Source organism: Mesoplodon bidens (assembly GCF_964165515.1).
Source record: "Mesoplodon bidens genome assembly, chromosome: 4".
Taxonomy (NCBI): Eukaryota; Metazoa; Chordata; class Mammalia; order Artiodactyla; family Ziphiidae; genus Mesoplodon; species Mesoplodon bidens.
The window spans coordinates 22938460-22964022 of record NC_138160.1 but is presented as its reverse complement, the minus strand read 5'-3'; the positions used below and the strand labels follow the sequence as shown (position 1 = coordinate 22964022).

Sequence of the window (25563 nt, the reverse complement as noted above, 5' to 3'; positions counted from 1 at the left end):
TCTTTACTCCTTTCATTCTTTCCTTTCACAACTTGATATTATAATCCAATGAATTCTTTTTTTTTTTTTTTTTTTGCCTACACTAGTTGGAGATGGGTTTTTATTGCTTATCAAATCATTATCATGAGCAGCAATATCTCACATCTTCTAGATCAAATCCCTTACTAATTAAACAAATTTACTAATAAATAAAGTTAATTTTGAAATATCAAATGAATTATTTTTACTTCAAGAAGAATCAACTTATTATCTCAATAGAAAAAAAACATTGTTTATTTCAAAATTCTGGATCAATTATCCCATAGGTAAGACCTCATATCTAATTTTGCAATATCAATTTTGTGTGCTCCGTTTTTTTTTTTAATTATTTTAGGAAATATATGTGATGTTGTTTTTAATTATCAGGTAAAATGTTCCTGAACATGGGGAGAGCATGTTCTCCTCAGTCTCAAATAAATTTGAGTGACTTATTCAACTGATTTTTGGGAAAAAATGTTATTGATTGTAAAGGATCAACACGGTACAGTGCTAGGTAATGCTAGACACAATCCAAAGTATATTTGGTATCATTTAATTTGCCTTGAGGCAACATCTCAACGTATTAGAGAAGAATAAGGAGGAGGAGAAGAAGAGGAAGAGGTGAAGGAGAACAGCTTGCAAAAGTTGGTAGATTGTGAACAGAAAACAGTGTTCTTATTCATATATATGTATATATTAATAAATATTCTACTTGTATTAGTCTTGAGGACTTTAGGAACACTTGATATGATCTTTGTTGTATTATGGAGCTTATCTTTTCAAAATAATGAATATTTAAATTACTAATATATTTACATGCTATAATACAGTGGTAGTAAAGTCAGCTGTTAAATTCCTATTTAATTTATTTGTATTATATATGTCTCCCTACTTATCTGTATGATATATGAGTTTTTAATGACAGTTCACTGATGTAACATGGAAAATAGTGTATTAATAATATATTATTTATAACAGTTAAATAACATTCAGAAAGTTTTATAGTTTACAGGTTATGTGAAAATGAAACACAACCTAATAAACCATTTTTCTCCTGCTACTTTTCAGGGGAAACAGACAGTACATTGAATTTGATTTCCTGCTGAAGCCGCAGATAATGAGGACTTATCATTGCCTACCACTATTCATCTGTACCTATATGTTTCATACAATTGATGCTATCCCATTTCAAGAAAAAGCTAACAGTGATTTACCAAGTGAAAGGATAGTGGGTCTGACACAAGATGATGGTAAAACGCTACATCGCACCAAGCGTGGCTGGATGTGGAATCAATTCTTCTTGTTGGAAGAGTACACAGGTACAGACACACAATATGTAGGCAAGGTAAGAATTTTTATATAAGTCTAGAAGCTGAAAGTGATAGTTATTTTTTACAGTAGCTTTCCACATCACTAATGATAATTTTAAAATATTTGACAAATGGCGATGTGCAGAAGGCATCATGTTGTAAATTCTTTCGGTAGGATAGTGTGGGGAGTGTGATTTATTCAGGTAGTTAGCTTAGGTCAGTATCCATAATAAGCCTCAAAATAAAATAACTAATTTGTGGACTTAATTCCTTATTAATCAGCTAGATATGATTTAATATGCGTGTGCATCTAAATGATTAAAAGAACTTTTTTTGAAATTTAAAGTTATGGGTAAATAATAACTCAGTGTGTTATATGAAGCAAAGCAAAATGCAATTGCAATATACCAAAAGTTAATAAAATGTATTGGTCTCTGCTGATGAATAATTTATCAAAAAAGGTAAATTAAAATGTCATTAAGATTTCTTAACTCCAAATTTCTGATATTTTCTAGGATTGTGGAGGGAGCTGGGTCTGTAGGTAGGAAGTGCTAGTAAAAAAATTAAAAATTGCACGTGGATAAATTCAAGGTGGTGGGGTTGCATATGGCAAGAAGAAAGAAATACTAATACACATGCACACACACATGCACACATCTACACAAACGTTAGTCTAATGGGATGAAGTTAGAACACTACTATGAAACGCCCAAACATGCTGAGATGTTTTTACACACAGCATGAGATGTGAATCTGTGTTAAAACCTCTTGTACAAATTCACTGTGGGTGGAGCACAAATCTGGGATGATCACTTTGCTTTCAGTGTCAGGGTGTACCAAAAGACCAAGAGGAAGAATTATGAGGATTTTTTATAAGGAAATACTGTAGAATATTTTATGTCATTTCAGATGTTTTCAATATAAGAGAGAAAGGTCAGAAGTGTTGAAATTAAGAGCAACTTTTGTTTTTACAATAATGCAAACTGAAGTTTACTAATTCTGTTTTCTATAATAAGGGATACCCTTGGTTCTTACTCAGGAAGATTACAAAGTAATAACAATTGCCATGTAGTTTCACAGTAATTTGAACAGACACATGTGACTGAATTACTTGGGCAGAATAGTAATACTGCTCAAGAGAAGATTTAAATTTAACAAGAATCATAGCAAAGTCTCCTACTATTCTGTTAGAGAAACTTCATATGCAATTGATTTTTTACACATTAGATCTAGATCTTGAAAAATCCATAGCTATCATGGATTAATAATCAATTGCTCACATGTCTATAATTATTGAGAACTGAGCAGATTTAACTATTTTAATACCTTGTTAAAACATATTTATTGCATGAAGAGATAAATTTAGAGATAGTATTTATTATTTCTAAAGGAAACAGTATTCATATAATAATTCTGAAATATCAACTTAATTGACCAATACATTTTAGTTAAAAGATATGTATTTTTAAAAAATTATCTGGTCACTCCGCGCATCATGTGGGATCTTAGTTCCCTGACCAGGGATCAAACCCGCGTCCCCTGCTTTGGAAGCACAGAATCTTAACCACTGGACCACGAGGGAAGATCCAGAGATATGTATTTGTACTTGATTTGCTAAGTGCAATTGTCAAAATGCCTATAAATAGTCACCATCTAAATTCAATAAGGTATCTTTTTTACAGACTTAGCTCTCATTTTTTCATAGTTTTAATTCCAAAACGTTTACTATTCCATAGCTGAAATTATCCAAAGTATAATCATAGAATTCTGAACTGGAAGAGAATTCTAGCATTCATGAAACTCTTGGTTACAACTAGATAGTACTGGTGTAGGTGTTAACTAAAATGATGAGAAACAGAAACACCAGCTGCCAAATCATTAGGAGTCTGGTTTATATTTGATTGAGTATCAAACGGTGGGATGACTCTCTCTCTTGCAATTTTATATGTTGATGTGTGCACTAAGTATGGATATTTTTCCCAAGCATATATAAAATGATGTTCTTGGATAGGCGATTTTCTCTTAGGCTTTTAGAGTATGGCAGTATGATTTGTACAGAGACAGAAATAAAGTCTGAAATTTCCTAAAGGATATTTAATAAATTTTTATAGCACATTATAGTGTTTTACAGAATCTAAATAAATGATCTTTATAAAGGTTTTAGAATGTCATTACTTATGGTGCAGTACATGTACCAGCTGCTTCTGATATATGGTCACATTGTATCCCAAAACACTCTTTACAGTTTCATTGTTTAAAACTAAGAACATATAAGAAAAATATTAAGCATTAAGGCTAGGTGCTCAGGACAGTCTACAAAAGCTTATTTCATACTGAATTCTACAAAATCTACTTTTACAGTAGAGTGCTATCATTTCATTCTTACTTCCAATCCCCTCACTGCCAGTACTGTAATACCACATCTCTGCACCACTGCATCAGCACACTAAATATAGTATTTTCACTTGACTTTATTTAATTTTTAATTCTCAAAAATATATTACACAGTTTCTTGAATGATATCAATCTCTTGGACAAAATGTATATAGAAAAATAACCTAAATTTACTTAGGTAGATTTCAGTGTTCAGTATCATTGTGTATTCCTGCCTATGTTCTATATTCCCATAATTAGGTAGCCTTGGCTCCTAAAAAAGTGAAAGCTTTCCTTTTCCAAATACTTGACCTCTATCTGATCATGTTCACAGGCACTTTTCCACAGAGTATCTAACATCCTTTTCCATAATCTCATCTCTTCTCTGCTTTAAGTCCTACATCAAGTACATCCTGCTACATAAAGCCCATCTTCATTCTCCCCAGCTAGAATTTCCTGTCAAAGTTATGAAATCATCTATCAAAACCTTATTTATGGCACAATTTTAATTATCTTGGTCCAGTAATTTATCTCCTAGAATCTGTGACATTTGGGATTTGAATTAGTGTTAGATTTAAGGTTTTTTTTTCTTACTTTCTCAAAATATTTGACATATTTACTCAAAATTAATATTTAGTTGATATCTCAATAGATCTTTACTGAGTATTTATTAATCTGGGTCCTGAGAGATCGACACTATAAAGCACAGAAAGAGAAAAATTAAAAGAAATATATTTCCTGTTCCTGACACGTTACACCAAAGTTGATTCCCTTTCTATATTTCTGTTATACTCGAGGGTCCTAATTGTAACCAAGCCCCTCCCATTTTGCTCTAGGACCTCAAAACAGTACATACAGTTTAGAATCATTTCACTCCAAAATAACTACCACAAGTATTTAGAATTAAAAGTTAAATAAGTTTTTATGGAATTAGGAATTATAACTACTTCTAGAAAATTTTTCATTTAAAATATATTAGTGAGCATATTTTTTCTGGAATATAAGTAAAAAAAGTTCAAAAATATTAGAATGTGGTAGAAAATGTTTATTAGTATGATTCCCAATTATATGTGTGATTTTTCCTGATATCTTCTACCAATTTCGTTGCTTTTGAACTGTTTCTAATACTCCAACATTGTCTTCCTCTACTTCCAAACTTTCAGAGGATCAAATGCACACTTACATGCTCATCAGTGTTAAAAAAAAGAAGAAAACAAAAGAAAGAAATAGAAGTAGTAGATTCTTCAGGAGGGTACAGGTAGAGTGATAGGGGAAAGTATTTAAGCACAAGCATCATTAATTATTAGTAGTAGTAATAATTATCATTATAATAAAAGGAATTTGTGCTACTTATAAAAAACAGGTCTAGAAAATTAAAAGTTAATTAAAAAATCAAAAATAACGACAAGCATACCACCAAGACAAGGTAAATTGTTTACATATTTCTACTTATTTACTAGTTATATTTTCTTAACATTCTTGATTTTCTATTGCTTATGAATATTTTATTTTGGCTTTCTCATTCAATGTTGTGTTTTTGGATATTGTTAAAATGTCAATATTAGCCATGTCATATTATGTCGTATACATAATCATAATCATTTAAAAAGTTTCCAAATGTTCTATTTAGACTGTCTGGTTTTATACATGCATGTGCACTTGCACGCACACACACACACACACACACACTCACATCTCTCTGTGATAAAAATTTTGTACCTGATAATTTTTAGTATGTTTTAAATTATCTTTAGGATGAATTGGGAGATTGGGATTGACATATATACACTAATATGTATAAAATGGATAACTAATAAGAACCTGCTCTATAAAAAAATAAAATAGAATTCAAAAATTCAAAAAAAATATATCTTTATTTAGGATAAATTATTGAAAGTGAATTTCGCAGAATCAAAGATATGAATGAGTTTAAAGTTCTGGATGTATATTGGTCAATTGCATTTCAGAAAATTTATACGACTTCTCTTTCAACTATATAGGATATTTGTATGTTGTATATTTATTTGTAAGTTTATCACTGTATTTTAATGTGGATGTTAACCCTGTGCATTACTGTTCAATTAGCTTGAAAAACTGAACACCTACAATGTGGGACACTATGTTGAGTCCTAAAAATAGGAGTCAATAAGATGAACTGGTCCTTATCTTTGAAATAGATAGAAATAGCTTATTGTAGACAGGAAATTCTCTATCTACAATAAGCAAAATGCTATTATTGCTGGCCTGCTAGGAGAAAGACCCAATAGAAGTCTCAATTTAGGGGGAAGATGACACATTGTTTTTCTTATCCAGTGGACTGAATTCTTAATACCTAAACTTTCACCTAAACTGGATAATTCTCTAAATTAATAATGTTTGTTTATTTGCTAATTTAGGAACTGCCATATTTCCCTATTCCAGTGAACACAGACATTTTTACCAGATAATCACAAATATTCAAACTTTCCTCATGCAAATATTTTGTAATTTGTCCACAATAAATCCTAATAACTCACATTAAGGGTCTTATAGCTATGATGGTGGTGTCCATGGGAAAGGTGTTAGAAAGTTATTCTAAAAATTGTCCAGCCTTCTTTACACTGATTTAAATCATAAAGTAATTGTGGTCACTCTAGATATGCTATTAAATTTATAATTAGTAGAATTTCCTCAGTAAATATTCTATTTCTCAGCCAGAATTTCCTAGTGACGTGATTGCTATAAATCATCATAGTTAGAACTATACATTAAAAATTAGAGGCAAAAACAAGGGTTCAAGGTTAATGAATACGTAACTTGGCAAATCTAAGGGGAAAGAGTCCTTATTCTCCTACAGTGGGAAGTGATATGTTTGTTATGTTGTGAAAGTTTCAACTCCCTCAGTACTTTCTAACAACAAAAGTTTTTTTTTTTAATTAAAACTCCATTCTCCCCCAGTGTATATTCTATTTTTCCTCTATGAATACAATCAAGACTTGTCGCTATTGTGTGTTATTGGTTTTAGAAAAAAAAACTTCATTTTAAAAACTGTTTTGGGGCTTCCCTGGTGGCGCAGTGGTTGAGGGTCCGCCTGCCGATGCAGGGGACGTGTGTTCGTGCCCCGGTCTAGGAGGATCCCACAGGCAGCGGGTCGGCTGGGCCCGTGGGCCATGGTCGCTGAGCCTGCGCGTCCAGGGCCTGTGCTCCGCAATGGGAGAGGCCACAACAGTGAGAGGTACACGTACCGCAAAAAAAAAAAAAAACTGTTTTGGTAAATGTGTCTTAATACTTGAAAAAAAATGCGTATTGTTTAGTTACAGAGTATAGTATTCTGCTATCTTAGGTAAAGATGATGACGGTACTGTTCAGTTCTCTGTCATTACAATTTGTGTATCTCCATTTTCCAATTCTTACTGTTAGAAGAATATTAAACAGTTCCATTTAAAAAGTGCTCTTCTTACGTTTGTAGATTTTTTTCATTTATTTCTATGCAAGTATTTGGTGCATGGCCAATTATCTTTTGTTTCTGATTAATTGATGTTTCATTTTTATGAAACATCACCTTTATCTTTAATAATACTTGCTTGAAGTTTACTTTGCCTGATCCAAATTTATCCATGCCAACTCACTTATGTTTGTGTTTTTGTTTATCTTTTTCCATCCTTTTGTTTTCAGTCTTTCTGTGTAATTATAGTAAAAATGCAGCTCTTGCAAACAGCTCAGAGTTGGTTTATGCTTTTTTATCCAGTCTGATAATCTTTAACATTTAATTGGAATGTTAAGTCCATTCATATAAAATGCAATTATTAATATAGTCTGATAATCTTTAACATTTAATTGGAATGTTAGGTCTATTCATATAAAATGCAATTATTGATATACTTGGATTCCAGTCTGCCATTTTCTTATTTTCTTTTGTCCCATTTATTTTCATACCTTTGTTTCTGCTTTCCTACCATCTTTTTTGTTAATTGCATATTTTTAAATATCTGAATTTATGTCCATTATAATTCATCCTTAACCTATTATACTGTGAACTAAATTAATATTATTTTATCATTGTTTATAATATGTTTATAATTATTACAGTAATCTTTCAACAATATAATTTCTCTTGCCTGTAGGATTTCATTCTATTTTTGTCATATATTTTCCTTCTGTATATATTATAAAGTGCATCATACATTGCTAATGTTTATTATTTAGGCATTTTATTATTTATTTAAAAGTAAAAAATTAAAAAAAAATATGTTATAAAAATGTTATATTACATGATTACCACTTCCAGTCATGCTTTTCATTCTTTCATGTAGATCTTAATTTCTGTATGCTATCATTTCCCTTCAAACTGAAGACTTCCTTTAGCATTACTTGTAGTGTGAGTTTGCTGTAAGCAAATTTTCTTAGCTCTTTTTAATCTGAAGATATCACTATTTGACTTTTAATTTTGAAAAAAAATATTTTAATTAGTTATAAAATTATATACTGATTTGACAGTTTTTTTTTCTTCCTTTCAGTACTTTAAATTTTTGTTACATTGCATTGTGGATTCTATTACTTTTAATAAGTCAGTCATTATTCTTACCATTGTTGCTCTGTATATAATTAGTATTTGTCTCTGGTTGCTTTTAAAGTTCTGCCTATATCATCGGCTCTCAATAGTTTGTCTTAGCAAGTATCTTACTTTGATACCTAAATGTGTTTTATTAATCCTGCTTGGTATCCACTGTCCTTCTTAGACCAGCAGATCTTTTTGCACCAAATTTTAAAATGTACAATCATTTTATTTTTGTGGCCAGTTCTACAAAATTAATAAACAGCATGGACATGTAGATTTAAACCACTCAAACACCAGAATGACCAAGAGTAAAAAGACAGAAAATCCCAAGTGAATGTGATATGAACAAGCTGGAATTCTCATGAATTCAAGTTGAACTATGAACGCTAGAAACATTAAAGGAGACCAAAATGGAGAAATACAATATGCTTAGGGATTGGAAGATTAAAAAATAATCTAAAGATTAAATGCCATCATAATCAATATCCCCATGTATTTCTTTTAACTTTATTTTGAATTAATTTCAAACATTCTGAGGGTTGTTCAAATTGTACAAAGAACTATACAGCATTCAGCAAGATTTACCGATTATCAACATCTCACCCATTTTATTTTATCACTCTTTTTATTTATAAAGATTTTATACTGTGGCAGAACCATTTCAGTTCTGTCATTACTTCTAGGTCTTGTCTGTTTCTGAGCTCTATAGGAGTAGTTGAAAATCCACAATAACTTGGCAAGATTGAACTCTAATTTCTGTTTCCTGCTGATGAAATTCACAACTCCTTAGCCTTCTTGCTGACATTTTCTACTAAGTTTCTTGGAGTCGGATATTGTGCATGTGAAGTTTAGACATCAACTTGGAGATGTTAATGGAGACTTGAGGGTTCCATTCTCTGTGACCCTCTCTTCCCTAAGATTGTGCTCTCCAGTTTCTATCTACCCTGGCAAATTCAAACTCCAATCAGTGTCTCCTCAACCCAGTAATACTGCTTCTTTCTGCTTGGGCTCTAATTATATGCTCCTAACTGTATCTGGAAAGTACCCTTAGAGGAAAAGTCTGGTAATGATATTAGGCCACAAAAATTTAACTCAAGGTCATAGGCTTTGCAACAAAACCACCTCCTTTGATTCGTGTTTCGTGTCATCAGGCAGTTTTGTCTGTCTGTATATCCTTTGTTTGGGTCATGCTTTCATAATTATTCTCAGTGGATATATCTGTCCAGTGAAATTACCTGTGAGGATAAATGTCAAGATTGCTTTTGAGAAAACACATCATGATGTGACTATGCACATTTCATGAACCAGTAAGGCTTATTACAATATTGTAAGATTTTAAAATGTTTCAAATGTGCTAAGTCAAAATAAGCTCTATGTTTTCCCCAAAGGTATACTTATTATTTCTGTTTCATGGTTTATTATATCAGGTAGGACTTTCAGAGTGTTTTATATCATAAGCGGTAGTGAGAATTAGTTCCTTACTGTGATATGTGACTCTAAACAATACGATCCTTGGTATTTTAAGGTTCTCTGGCATGGTAAGAAACATGATGGTGCACTGTTTTCTTCCTGGCAAAGAACTCAGCCCTTCAAATGGAAATTTGCTGTGGCCATTTGTAAATGTTTTCTATTCACTTCTTGTCTGGACCAGCAAGCCTATTTTTGAGTCGCATTTCTGCTTTTCCATTCCTATCTCAAATGCCCACTGAGAACAATGATAGATGTCCCTTCTTTCCAGGGCAGTTTTGAACACCACCACTCAATCTACCAGTACATCAGTGAGAGCATGAGGGCAGAAGTCAGGTGTCACTAGTTAGCCTACCTCTTTTGAACTATCTGCTCTTCTACTATGTGCATAACAGGGTTATATAAAATAAACATAAAGAGCATTTCATAAAAATACTTCCATTATATCCATTCAGACTAGCTTATTCTTTGAAACTATAGATTTTTCCCCCTAGTTCAGTGTCTGGCATTTATTAGCACTCAATTCAATGTTGAAAGTAATCTAGGTTTTTGAACATAGGAGTGTGATGTTATCATCACTATTATAATCAATGCACTGATTAAGCACAAGATAGAAATGAAAATGAACAGGCGGATGGCTTCCAAACTCATTGAACTGCTTTAATGGAGCTTTGCAAAAGGAAAGAAATATCACATATCATGATGTTTTACTTATTAATTTTCATAAGTACAAAACTCATTATTTTGCTCACTAAAGATGGCCTTTTTTAACATCAAGACGTGATTTTAACAAAATGGAGCAGAAGAAGGAAAAATTGTCTTAAAATATATTATGCAAAATAAGTTGGTAAAATTGAGACACATTAAATATAATAAACAATACATGTTACTTTGTTAATTTTCAATGAGATTTAAAATGATACATTATAAACACTGTTTTAACCTTAAATTCATTCATGATATTAAAGCAGAAAATGAAATCACAGTACAAAAATGAAAGTCCATACAAAGAAATATTCATTAACACGTTTCTGAAGATATATTACAGTAGAGAGTTACACACTCAAATCAGTGAAACTTCTTGCTGTTGGTGTTGTTGTTAGAATTACTTTAAAAGCCTTGGTCATGGAAGGAGTTGAAACTGGATATTGTTTTACAGTTATATGTTTGTGATAAATTTAAACTCAGTCGCAAATGTATATCAATAGTTAATATGATTTGCACTGCTAATATTCAAGGAAAATTTGAAGTAAAGAATACAAACTAAAATAGAGGTCATAAAGGTGACTACAAGCTGAAGTACAAAAGCAAGTGATGTAATTATGTAATCAGATATCTAGCAGGACTTCCCACGGGCTACACTGAACTTAGTAACTTAGGTTTTCCAATTTCTTAGGCCATTAACTGAAGTCATAGTATAGAACTAATATGGAAAGCACATTGAATAATTAATCTTAAAGCCCCATCTCATTATTAGGTATCACTTCAGTGATAGATAAAAATATAAACTTTTTTTTAACTTAAAAAAAAATTAACATCTTTATTGTAGTATAATTGCTTTACAATGTTGTGTTAGCCTCTGCTGTATAACAAAGTGAATCAGCTATATGTATACATATATCCCCATATCCCCTCCCTCTTGCTTCTCCCTCCCACCCTCACTATCCCACCCCTCTGGGTGGTCACAAAGCACCGAGCTGATCCCCCTGTGCTATGTAGCTGTTTCCCACTAGCTATCTATTTTACATTTGGTAGGGTATATATGTCAAAGCTACTCTCTCACTTCGTCCCAGCTTACCCTTCCCCCTCCCCATGTCCTCAAGACCATTCTCTACGTCTGTGTCTTTATTCCTGTTCTGCCACTAGGTACATCAGAAACTTTTTTTTTTTTAATTCCATATATATATATATATATATATATGTTAGCATACGGTATTTGTTTTTCTCTTTCTGACTTACTTCACTCTGTATGACAGACTCTAGGTCCATCCACCAAACTACAAATAACTCAAATTCATTTCTTTTTATGGCTGAGTAATATTCCATTGTATATATGTAACACATCTTCTTTATCCATTCATCTGTTGATGGACACCTAGGTTGCTTCCATGTCCTGGCTATTGTAAACTGAGCTGCAATGAACATTGTGTGACATGACTCTTTTTGAATTATGGTTTTCTCAGGGTATATGCCCAGTAGTGGGATTGCTGGGTCACATGGTAGTTCTATTTTTAGTTTTTCAAGGAGTCTCCATACTGTTCTCCAGGGTGGCTGTATCAATTTACATTCCCACTAACAGTGCAAGAGAGTTCCCTTTTCTCCACACCCTCTCCAGCATTTATTGTTTGTAGATTTTTTGATGATGGCCATTCTGACTGGTGTGAGGTGATACCTCACTGTAGTTTTGATTTGCCTTTCTCTAATGACTAGTGATGTTGAGCATCCTTTCATGTGTTTGTTGGCAATCTCTATATCTTCTTTGGAGAAATGTCTATTTAGGTCTTCGGCCCATTTTTGGATTGGGTTATTTTTTGATATTGAGCTGCATGAGCTGCTTGTATACTTGAGATTAACCCTTTGTCCGTTGCTTCATTTGCAAATATTTTCTCCCATTCTGAGGGTTGTCTTTTCGTCTTTTTTATGGCTTCCTTTTCTGTGCAAAAGCTTTGAAGTTTCATTAGGTCCTATTTGTTTATTTCTGTTTTTATGTCCATTTCTCTAGGAGGTGGGTCAAAAAGGATCTTACTGTGTCATATGACAAAGAGTGTTCTTCCTATGTTTTCCTCTAAGAGTTTTATAGTGTCCAGTCTTACATTTAGGTCTTTAATCCATTTTGAGTTTATATTTGTATACAGTGTTAGAGAGTGTTCTAGCTTCATTCTTTTACATGTAGCTGTCCAGTTTTCCCAGCACCACTTACTGAAGAGACCGTCTTTTCTCCATTGTATATCCTTGCCTCCTTTGTCTTAGATTAGTTGACAATAGGTGCATGGGTTTATCTCTGGACTTTCTATCCTGTTCCACTGATCTATATTTCTGTGTTTGTGCCAGTACCATATTGTCTTGATTACTGTAGCTTTGTACTATAGTCTGAAGTCAGGGAGTTTGATTCCTCCAGCTCTGCTTTTTTCCCTCAATTTTGCTTTGGCTATTAGGGGTCTTTTGTGTCTCATACAAATTTTAAGATTTTTTGTCCTAGTTCTGTAAAAAATGCTACTGGTAATTTGATAGGGATTGCATTTAATCTGTAGATTGCTTTGGATAGTAGAGTCATTTTGACAGTATTGAGTCTTCCAATCCAAGAACATGGTATATCCCTCCATCTGTTGTGTTACGTTTGATTTCTTTCATCAGTGTCTTATAGTTTTCTGAGTACAGGTCTTTTACCTCCTTAGGTAGATTTATTCCTAGGTATTTTATTCTTTTTGTTGCAGTAGTGAATGGGATTGTTTCCTTAATTTCTCTTTCTGATATTTTGTTGTTATTGCATAGGAATGCAAGAGATTTCTGTGCATTAATTTTGTATCCTGCAACTTTACCAAATTCACTGATTAGCTCTAGCAGTTTTCTGGTGGCATCTTTAGGATTATGTATGTATAGTATCATGTCATATGCAAACAGTGACAGTTTTACTTCTTTTCCAATTTGTACTCATTTTATTTCTTTTTCTTCTCTGATTGCTGTGGCTAGGATTTCCAAAACTATGTTGAATAATAGTAGTAAGAGTGGACATCTTTGTCTTGTTCCTGATCTTAGAGGAATGCTTTCAGTTTTTCACCATTGAGAATGATGTTTGCTGTGGGTTTGTCCTATATGGCCTTTATTATATTGATGTATGTTCCCTCTATGCACACTTTCTGGAGAGTTTTTATCATAAATGAGTGCTAAATTTTGTCAAAGGCTTTTTCTGCATCTATTAAGATGATCATATGGTTTTTATTCTTCAATTTGTTAATATGGTGTATCAAATTGATTGATTTGCATATGTTGAATAATCCTTGCATCCCTGGGATAAATCTCACTTGATCATGCTGTATGATCCTTTTAATGTGTTGCTGGATTCTGTTTGTTAGTATTTTGTTCAGAATTTTTGAATCTATGTTTTTCAGTGACATTGGTCTATAATTTTCTTTTTTTGTAATATCTATGTCTGGTTTGGGTATCAGGGTGATGATGGCCTTATGGAATGAGTTTGGGAGTTTTCCTTCCCCTGCAATTTTTTGGAAGAGTTTAAGAAGGATGTGTGTTAGCTCTTCTCTAAATGTTTGACAGAATTCACCTGTGAACCCATCAGGTCCTGGACTTTTGTTTTTTGGAAGATTTTTAATCACAGTTTCAATTTCATTACTTGTGATTTGTCTGTTCATATTTTCTTTCTTCCTGGTTCAGTCTTGGAAAGTTATACGTTTCTAATAATTTGTCCATTTCTCTCAGGTTGTCCAATTTATTGGCATAGAGTTTCTTGTAGTAGTCTCTTATGATACTTTGTATTTCTGCAGTGTCTGCTGTAATTTTTCATGTTTCATTTCTAATTTTATTGATTTGAGTCCTCTTCCTCTTTTTCTAGATGAGTCTGACTAAAGGTTTATCAATCATTTTTATCTTTTCAAATAACCAGCTTTTAGTTTTATTGATCTTTGCTATTGTTTGTTCCTATTTCATTTATTTCTGCTCTGATCTTTATGATTTCTTTCCTGCTACTAACTTTGGGTTTTGTTTGTTCTTCTTTCTCTAGTTCCTTTAGGCGTAAGGTTAGATTGTTTATTTGAGATGCTTCTTGTTTCTTGAGGTAGGATTGTATTGCTATAAACTTCCCTCTTAGAACTGCTTTTGCTGCATCCCATAGGTTTTGTATCATCATGTTTTCATTGTCATTTGTCTCTATTTTTTGATTTCCTCTTTGATTTCTTCAGTGATGTCTTGATTATTTAGTAATGTATTGTTTAGCCTCCATGTGTTTGTGTTTTTTACATTTTTTCCCTGTAATTCATTTCTAATCTCATAGGATTGTGGTCGGAAAAGATGCTTGATATGATTTCAGTTTTCTTCAATTTACAGAGGCTTAATTTGTGACCCAAGATGTGATCTATCCTGGAGAATATTCCATGTGCACTTGTGAACAAAGTATAATCTGCTGTTTTCAGATGGAATGTCCTATAAATATCAATTCAATCTATCTGGTCTATTGTGCCATTTAAAGCTTGTGTTTCCCTATTAATTTTCTGTCTGGATGATCTGTTTGTCCATTGGTGTAAGTGAGGTGTTAAAGTCCCCCACTGTTATTGTGTTACTGTTGATTTCCTCTTTTATAGCTGTTAGCATTTGCCTTATGTAATGAGGTGTTTCTGTTGGGTGCATATATATTTATAATTGTTATATCTTCTTCTTGGGTCAATCCCTTGATAATTATTCAGTGTCCTTCCTTGTCCCTTGTAACATTCTTTATTTAAAGTCTATTTTATCTGATATGAGAATTGCTACTCCAGCTTCCTTTTGATTTCCATTTGCATGGAACATATTTTTCCATCCCCTCACTTTCAGTCTGTGTGTGTCCCTAGATCTGAAGTGGGTCTATTGTAGACAGCATATATATGTCTCTTGTTTTTGTATCCATTTAGTGAGCCTGTGTCTTTTGGAAGGAACATTTAATCCATTCACATTTAAGGTAATTATTGATATGTATGTTCCTATTACAATTTTCTTAATTGTTATGGGTTTGTTTTTGTAGATCTTTTCCTTCTCTTGTGTATCCTACCTAGAAAAGTTGTTTTAGCATTTGTTGTACAGCTCGTTTGTTCGGGCTGAATTCTTTTAGCTTTTGCTTGTCTGTAAAGCTTTGATTTCTCCATCAAATCTGAATGAGATTACAATTCTTTTAAAACTGTTAACAGTTGAATATTCACTATTATTCACAGCATAATCACACTATATTTAAAGTGCCATTTAACCCCCATCTCTCCACAGTTTATTTATCCTCTCCAATCAATTCTCTGACTATTAAATCTTGTTCAATTTAAAAGGTCTACATTTAATATCACTCTTTATGATTCATTTACCCATCTGCCAGGCAGCAGTTGCTGTTTTCCCTGTGATGTTACTGTATATTTTACAGGGTTTTTAAATGTTCTTATCACACAGTTGTATCTCTCTGTGTGTGTATGCAGTTGTGTGCATGCTGTGAATTAAAACAAAAACAAAGTCATTTTCAAATTCAATGCCCCTAGTACAGTGCAGGCATACACACACACACACACACATCAGAGCAATAAGAATAGCTTTCTTTTAAGGAGATTAAACTTTGCAAGCAAATATTCTAAGACAAATACTGTTGTTAAAGTACATTTCAACCATGTAATTGATTTTACCAACATATACGAATACTATGATACATGATAATGATTCACTCTAAACTCCCTTCTTTTTGACTTGCAGGTTTTTATTTTTAATGAATTTTGTGCATTGAGATCGCAATGGATAATACTATTTAAAGTGGTTCCTACTAAACAGTTATTTCTCTAAAGTTGGAATAAAATAGTGAGAGTGATAATACATTGCCATAGTTAACACTCCCCAGAGTATAAAAATTGACTTTTTTAAATGATGTGTTCAAGGATATAACCTTCATTTCTATTCTATGAGATATAATATGACTGATAAATGAATCCTAATTTTCTATCATGTCATTTCACTCCTTGTAATATGTGCTTCATCTTGACCATTTTTATGGTGAACAATGCTGGAATCACACAGTACACATTGTCTTTTCTGACTTTTGGTCAAAGCTAGAAACTGAGGCTCCCTTTTTTAGCTTTGCATAAAGCTGAAAAGAAGCAGAGTTGGCATTTATGTTACAAGGAATTTCATAGAATAAAAGGTAGCTGAAATGTGTGAATTGTGATAAGAATGGCCTCTTCTGTGTCAGAAGCCTTTTTGAGCTTTTTACTGCTAACATTCTTTTCCTCACTATGGATCAGAAAAGTTAGAGGAAATGAAAGTTTATGTTGGTATTCAGTTTGAATTATATGTGAAGATCCCAGGACAGTTCTTACTGTATTCACAGTAGACATTTGAATTACTGTAGGACTTGCAACATTTATGAGAAATATCATCTTATTTATATGCTTACTAGTATACAAGACAAGGTCAAATTTGAAAAGTGAGTTTTTTTCTCAAATAAATAAGATCTAGTCTATGTAAATATATGGAAAAATTCAGTGAAGGCAGAGAAATGAAGATTACTAATGAAAAACCTTCAAGGTATACTCAATTATTCTGTCATACTTCTTTGGATTGTAATGACTTAGTTATTTTCTATGTTTATTTTAGCTAAGTAAATATGACATAACTTGAAAAGTGAAGCTTGGTCATAAATATCCAAGCAACACAATATTGAGAAGATCATTTATATGACATGTGGAACCACGTATATCATGTATGTGTATATATATTGATAGAGTGAGTTTGTTTTTTCTCATATATTTCTAAGTTTAGGTAATTTGTTAGAAAAACTATAAATAAATCTATAAAGGTTATTCTTTACAGTAAAATAATGTGCCATATAGTCACTCACCTGGCTACTTGAAAAAGTTTAACTGATTACACAGAAGAGTAATTTAAAATCAGTAACTATATAATTTCAATTATATGTATAAAGAAAAAGTTAATGACTATTTAATTTTGTGACATTTCCATAAAAACAAAAACCAGACATCTCTCAAAATATTAGAATTCAGGATTTACTACTATATTTTAAACATTCATTTTCATTTAAAAATTCAAAGTGTCATTAAAAATGCTCAAGAACTTAAAATTGCTTTTGTTATGAAGAAAGTTTTAGACCCATGACTTACCTTGAAAAAGATATATATATATATATATATATATATATATAACTTTACATATATAAATTTTTAACCCACCCATCAGTAGAAGAAAAATAAAAATCTAGAATTGTTGATGTCAGTTAGCAATAAAACAAGAAAAAGGGAATTAAAAGAAATAATAAGCATATATAACAGGCAAAGGAAATTTTGAATTTTAAAGTATTAATACAGTATAATTAAATGCTACAACTATGTATTGTTAGTTCTAGGCACTATGCTATATGACATCTAAAGTTTACAATGAATGTTTACAAAAATCTTACAGCCCAGTGTCATGGGGATCAGGAGCATACACCCAAGGGAAAAAGCTAAATTTTTTTTAACAACCCACTTAATTGGAATCTCTGCTTTTGCTTACTTCCATGCTCTAATTTATCACAATGTTATTTCCAAAATTTAAAATGGTAATCATCCCAAAAGTCTTTTTCTGGCCAATTAACATAAGAACAGATTCTCTACTTCACTCACAATAACAAAAATAATATCTAAACAATTATTAAATGTAGTTATTTTCCAATGAGCCTTGTAAAAATGAAAAAGTTTGAGACTTGGTAAGGGATTTTGAAGTGTATTTTAGCTATAAGTATCCAAAAATGACAAAAGATAAAATAATAATTAATAGTTGATACTGTGACTATCCCACCAGAAATGTACCCATTAGATACAAGCTCAGAAATATTTGAAGATATATGTATGCGAGTATTTATTATTCAATATATCACTCTATATTATAACCAATAACAACAACAAAATGATTTAAAAATCAATTCACTGAAAATTACTTAAATAAGAATGAACAATACCTTCACAGAGAAAAATGAGTATAGGAAACTACTTAAAATGATATGAGAAGCTCTCCGAGGAAAATTATTTAGTAAAAAAAAAACACAAAAACAAAAACAAAAACAAAAGTACAGGGCACCAAATTTTAGAAGGACAGACAACACCAGTTAATATTGCATATTTATACCTCTGATATATTAGACTGTATTTCAGGTCAATGAGGTAAGACAGATGGGATCTTTATATACACTTTGCTTTATATGTTTGTAGGATATCTTAATTCTTTATCATTGTCACATATTGCTTTCATAGTAAGGAAAAGTACTAACACTTAAATTCAACTTTGCCTGCCATGAGATCCTGTCCAGACTTGGCCCCATCATTCTCTTTAAATTCTAGGCTCTTCACCTACCAAAGGTTAGACCGCCTAATCATACCAAAATCATTATTGTCTTTAGATCAGATTATGCTTCTTATACCTCCAGCATTTTATAAATGGTTTGTTTTTTTTTTTGAGTGTGCTGAACCATCTCTCACCTCTTTTGTTTGCCATTAACTGGATATAACACCTATTCATCTTTCAAAATTTACCTCATGTATCACCAATTCCAGAAAAGTTACCCTCAAATCTTCCCTGGGTTTCCCCTTCTCTGAACATATTTCTATATATATTTTAATAACACCATTTTATATTTCCTTTGTTTGGATATTTTGCATTCCACTAAAATGTAAATACATTAAATTAATGTTTATGTTTTTTACCTCTGCAGATACAATATCGCATAGTTGCTGGTACACAGTAGGGTCTATAATTTGCATCTAATGAAAAAGTAAAAGAAGACTATAAGAAATAACAAATAGAGGTTTAAACGGCTGGGTGTAATTTCAAAAAGATAGTGTGAGTACCTTTCACTGTTTCACCATTTCTCTCTATAGAATGTAAACTCCATCCAGCAGGCATTTTCACTCATGTATTTCATTGTTATATTCCTAATGCCTAAAAAAGTGCCTGAAATATACATATATATTCCAGTGATCTCTGGGGCACACTTCACAGTATCCAGTGAAATACTGTATTATTTTAAAAAGGAATAATTACCAATCTGCACTAATGTTCATATGATATATGGTTAAGGTCAACTTGCATTTGTGCCCATCATTCTAGAATAATATCTACAGTAATGAAATAAAAGCTCCTGGGTTTTTCTATTCCAGGAACTTTTAGAAGAAGGCTAATGGTGGCTATTGATTGATTGATTGATGATTGACTTGGTGCTCATTTCACATCATTGTAGAAAGCTATAAAGTATTAATCTGTAATGCTCTTGTTGGGCTCAAATGTCAGCAATGAACAGTTGCTGTCACCACAAACAAGGAAAGACAGAATTGACATTCTTTGTACTTAGCCTTATTCTCTCTATATATTTTGAGAGAGTCTAAGACCTAAATGGCTTATCCAAAATAGATTTAAAAGTAGTCTAGGGCTTCCCTGGTGGCGCAGTGGTTGAGAGTCCGCCTGCTGACGCAGGGGACACGGGTTCGTGCCCCGGTCCGGGAGGATCCCACGTGCCGCCGAGCGGCTGGGCCTGTAAGCCATGGCCGCTGAGCCTGTGCGTCCGGAGCCTGTGCTCCGCAGCGGGAGAGGCCACTGCAGTGAGAGGCCCGCGTACCGCAAAAAAAAAAAAAAAAAAAAAAAAAGTAGTCTAGCAGGGAGTACCCCAAAGTGGACTGGAGTCAGAAGCTCGATTAGCTGCTATCCTACAAAGGAATGTAAATTATTTGGGTGCTGTTTTATGCTCTACATTTTCCTCTAGACAAAAGAAGCACTATTCCTTTAAAAGGATAAAAGCCTAAATGATGTAGATTGAAGATTATATCATTACCAGTAGTTCTAAATGATCAATTCTAATATGATTTAGTGAGTTCTGATCAATTATTATTCAGTACTCATATGTATCATAGTAACTATATTTGCAAATAATAGTAACGTGTAGTTTTTTAACTTTTATATCCTCATGAAATCACTGCAAATTAACTTGTTGAAACAGAATAGATTTTTTTTGTAGGAAAATATATTGTCTTAGTTTTTAGGAGGGTTATTTATATTAAGAAAATAATTCTTATTTAGAAAAAAATTGTTAAACAGATTAGACAGAGAGTGAGATCTTTAGAGCAAAATCAAACCCAACACAAAATATAGTAAAATGAGAAAGTCTAGGGCTTTTTGCCCCTATTGGTGGGTAGTACAACGGAAGAGGACAGAGGTAAAGAGGCTACTGGTGACAGGAGGCTAACTGCTTTGATGAAAGGTCAATAAAAGTTAGTAATAACACCATGCATTTGATATCAGAAAGGGCTCTAAGATAATGAACACATAGTGCTAACTTTCTGTCTAGTGGTCAAGGTGATGCTGTGCTAGGGCTTTCATATAATAAATAAAATCTCCTACAACAAAATTAAAATTATGTATGGATCTATTAGTAGCTATGTTGGTTGGTTCACTGATTGGCTTGGATAGAAATTAAGTCGATTAATTTTTTTTCTCATTTTCTTTACTTAAAAAATATTATAAATGGGATGATCTGGAAAACAAACAGAAGAAGAATCAAAGTGATAGAATATAGGCATCCTTGATAATTGTTCAGCTAGATGGAGAGGACTCTGCATTTTGGTAGGACATTAAAAGGGGTTAGTGCAGTTCTATCTAAAATTTCAAAAGGTCAGAATATGCCAAATGATACCCCAGCTTACAACTGGGAGCTATAATGTATGTTTGAAAATTAATATCACTTAAATGACAAATGAAAATACGCAAAGCTTCAAGAGCATATGAATTTTCTCCTCAATATCTATTAGTCATTAAAATTATGCTACTCTTTAGTTTGTTTCTCAATTGAACTATTGATATTTTACAGAGAATTTATTTTTTTGTGGTAACTGATTGTCTTTTATTTGTTGACAAAATGTATGAATACCATTCTCAACAGGAAGCCTTCAGTGCCATAACAATATGATTAATTGGAAAGTCTAATGTGATGTCTAAACTCTTCAGTTGTTTGATAATGGCATATGGAAGGTAAACTCTGTGTCCATAAATGAATTGTCTTGATTTTATTCTCATGTTTAACTAATAACTTTACTGAGTATAGAATTAATTTTCAAAATTACTTCAACATGAACATGAGTAGCACTGATCACTCCTTTGTCTTTGAATGTCCAAAGCTGTTCATGAGAATATTCCTGGGCTGGTGATCTCCTCATTGGAAGCATCTAGGATGCCTTCTCTTTATGTAGTGTTGTAAAACTTCATGATAACAGGAGAGAAAGAAATTCAAAAGTAAAAGGATCCAAATTCTTATGTTTCATCACTTTATCATTTTTTTAAACTTTTTTGGAAATATTACTAATATAAAATTAATCATTTTGAAGTATATAATTCAATGGAATTTCACACAGTTTCAGTGTGCAACCATCACTCCTAGTTCCAAAACATTTTATCACCCCTCATATAAACCCTATATTCACTGAGCAATCATTACCCAGTCCCCCTATCTCCAGCCCTGTCAACTACTAACCTTTTTTCTATCTTTAAGTATTTACCTATTTTGGATATTTCATATAAATGGAATCTATACAATATCATCTTTTATTTCTAGCTTCTTTAACTTAGCATAATATTTCTAATGTTCATACACACTGTAGCACATATCTGTCCTTTGTTTCTTTTTATAATTGAGTAATATTCATTACATGAATACACCACATTTTGTTTATCCATTCATCCAGTAATGGATCTCTGGTTCCATTTTTTTGCTATTGTGAATAATGCTGCTATGAACATTCAGGTGCAAGTATTTGTTTTAATACATGTTTTCAATTTTGGAGGGTATACAATTAGGAGTGAAAATGCTGGGCCATATGATAATTATATTTTTCACTTATTGATGTTACAAAAACCTTTTCGTGTTTTATTGATCATCTTTGGGAAAAAAACATTCAAGTCCTTTAACCATTTTTTAATTGTATTGTCTTTTGGTGTTACACTGTAGAATTCTTTAGGTATTCTAGATACTGGACACTTATCAGATATATGTTTTGAAAATATTTCCTCCCATTATGTAGGTTATTTTTCACTTTCCTGATAGTGTCTTTTGATGCACAACAGTTTTTGCTTGTTTGTTTTTGTTATTTCTATGGCATCCAATTTACCTAAGTCTTCTTTTGTTGCTTGTAAGTTTGGTGTCACATGTAAGAATCTACAGCCAAATCCAAGGTCGTGGAGATTTACCTTTATGTTTTCTTGTAAGAGTTTTATATTTTTTAGCTCTTAAACTTAGGTCATTGATCTCTCTTAATTTTTGACACCATGTTATTTTTATCCTTACTTTTGACCAGTCACTCTTATTAATATTTTTGTATAGGTTTTTATTACATAGATCCCTTCTGGATTTCTAATTGCCCTTCTTTTATTTTTTTTTTTTTTTGCGGTAGGCGGGCCTCTCACTGTTGTGGCCTCTCCCCTTGCAGGGCACAGGCTCCGGATGCGCAGGCTCAGCAGCCATGGCTCACGGGCCTAGCCACTCTGCGGCATGTGGGATCTTCCCAGACCGGGGCACGAACCCGTGTCCCCTGCATCGGCAGGCGGACTCTCAACCACTGCGCCACCAGGGAAGCCCCTGCCCTTCTTTTAGAGTGAAATATTTTACTAGGGTGAATTAAGTTCTTCCTGGATATAATAAACATACAATTTAGAATTTTTTTAAGGTAAATTTGTCTTCACTGTATTGATGTACTATCTTCTGGGTGCAGTTTTTTAATTTTAATTTACTTACCTTCAAGTCACCAGTTTTCTTCAAACCAATCATAAGCATTTTTGTCTGTTCATATCTATGTCTATTATTATACCCCCTATTCCATAATTTGTAGGTGACCTTTCCCTTTGTGCATATGAGAGATCTCTACAGAATAACAGACTTTATCTCAGGAGGCACATATGGGAATCACGCAGGCAAGCAAGGAGAACATTCTTTCCTTAAATAAACAAGGGAGACTAGTGTAAGAAAGATTTCTTATTTTTTTAGAGAGCCTTGTTTCAATCTCTTGTTTAGATCTCCTGTTTCAATCTGAAGGTAAACTGCCTCTCTCCCCCATGTTGGTTAGGGAAAAAGGGTAACAAAACTCAATCAACCAATGATGCGATTGCTTAAACCATTCTTGGATTAACTTCTTCAATGTTCATCTTGCTTCTCATTTTCACTTTCCTTTTCTGTTAATCTCAGGATTTAGTATGTAAAAAATAAACAAAACAAACTTCTCCATTCCTCTCTAGAGTATTCTTTGTTGTTGCTCTCTGAGTTTTGTGTCTCTTTTCTCAGAATCATGTGTTAGTAAATCCCACCCATTTGCTCCACTCCAGGAATTGGCTAGAATTAATTACTGTATTCATCTTTGTTCTCAACATTATTCTAAATTCATTCACTTGAGTATTTTTTCATATTTCATTTGGCTTGTGAGAAAGGACAGAACACTAAATTTGTTTCCTTAATCTGCCTTTTAAAGTTAGAAGTCTCAATGACTTTGAGGTAAGCTTTAAATAGAATTCACATATAAAATAATGGTAATTTGTTTAAAATAAGTGCCAGAATGTATTCATTAATTTTAAGAAAGCATAAAGTCGTATAGCATGGAATCTGCAGCATGCCTATTGTTGTGCATCAAATTTGCCACCACCAAACCTGATTACAAATTTCAAAGAGACATTTATTTAATATTTGATATGTGATATTAAAATCCACTAAATATAAATAATGCAATATTAAAATTCAACTAAATAAATGGATATTTTTGAAGGAACAAGTTAATAAAATTAAAAAAATCAGATGTACAGAAATTATTCAATTAATCCTACTATAATATTTTAAGGAAATATTAAAAGCTAAGTACTAAGGATAGAAAGGTAATTAAATGTCTTCAGATAAGTGAAAAAAAGCACATGGAAGGACAACTTCATTGAATTATGCTAATGATTATGTCTAATGTTCATTGAGCAGTAACCATGGTCTAGGAATTTTTCTAAGTTTTTTTTATATTTTTTAACAAATTTATTCCTCAATTCTAACAATGATCGCTATTATTAGGATGATTTTATGGAGATACAAAAGGTTAAATCACTTGCTCAGGTCACATAATATCAATTTGCAGACCTAGGATTTGGATCCAGTCAGTCTGCCTCTAAGAAACATACTTTAAACCACTACATTATACTGATGCTCAGTTTAGCTTAGTGTATGTTATATAACTAGTATATCTGCTAACTGAAGAACAATTAGTGTAAGAAACTGTACCTGAAAATATATGATAAGCAGAATGATGGTCCCAAATATGCCTATATTCTAATACCCAGAATCTGTGACTTTGGTACATTATATGGCAAAAGAAAATTGAGGTTGCTAATCACCTAATCCCTCTGATGGCCAGAGGGAGAGGGAGAAACAAAGAGAGAGAGAGAGAGAGAGAGATGCAACCACAAAAGAAAGTTCAGAGAGATACCATGTGAAAATCATTTGACTTGCTATTGCTGGTTTTGAAGGTGAAGGAAGTGGTTTATGAGCCAAGGAATCAGGCAGTCCTTAGAAACTTAAAAAGGCAAGAAAGTGGATTCTCCCTTAGAGCTTCCAGAAAGGAAAGCACCCCTGATGAAATCTTGATTTTAGCCTAGTTAGACCTGTCAGACTTCTGACCTAGAGAACTGTAAGGACTGGAAGATAGTTAATTTGTGTCACTTTAGGCCATTAAAATTGTGGTAAATTGTTACAGCAGCAACAGAAAACTAATACAGGGTATAACTATGGGCTTCTCAATAGTGTAACATTTAACCTGAGCCTTGAAGAACAGTCAGAAGTTAACGCTTCAAGGAAGTGGGGAGAAGACATTCCAGATAGTGGAAGCTAATGTGTGTAAAGAGAGAGCCAACAGCTAAAAAGGAACAGAATTATTGTGGAATGATAGACTAGTGATGTTTGGTTTTAGTTTACAGTGACTGTTTAACAGCTTGTTATGATAATATTCTAACAGTCCAATTTATGTTGTTATTTAAATTGAAGTTTATAATGTTTATAACAGTCAGCATTTGATTTTATGAAGCTTTGTCAAAGTTATTATAATTTGAAAACTCATTTTTTTTCTAAATTAT

The 25563-nt window shown here is 32.5% G+C and overlaps 1 protein-coding gene across 1 annotated transcript in view; it reads left to right on the top strand.

The window, feature by feature from the left end:
• Positions 1 to 1135: 1135 nt before the first annotated feature.
• Positions 1136 to 25563, top strand: part of CDH9 (cadherin 9) — a gene marked incomplete at both ends in the record, with an annotated part of 80101 nt that continues 55673 nt past the window's right edge. The window contains one exon of the mRNA XM_081232340.1: positions 1136 to 1363. Within this exon, the coding sequence (XP_081088466.1) occupies positions 1136 to 1363 (228 nt within the window). The remainder of the gene's footprint in view (positions 1364 to 25563) is intronic.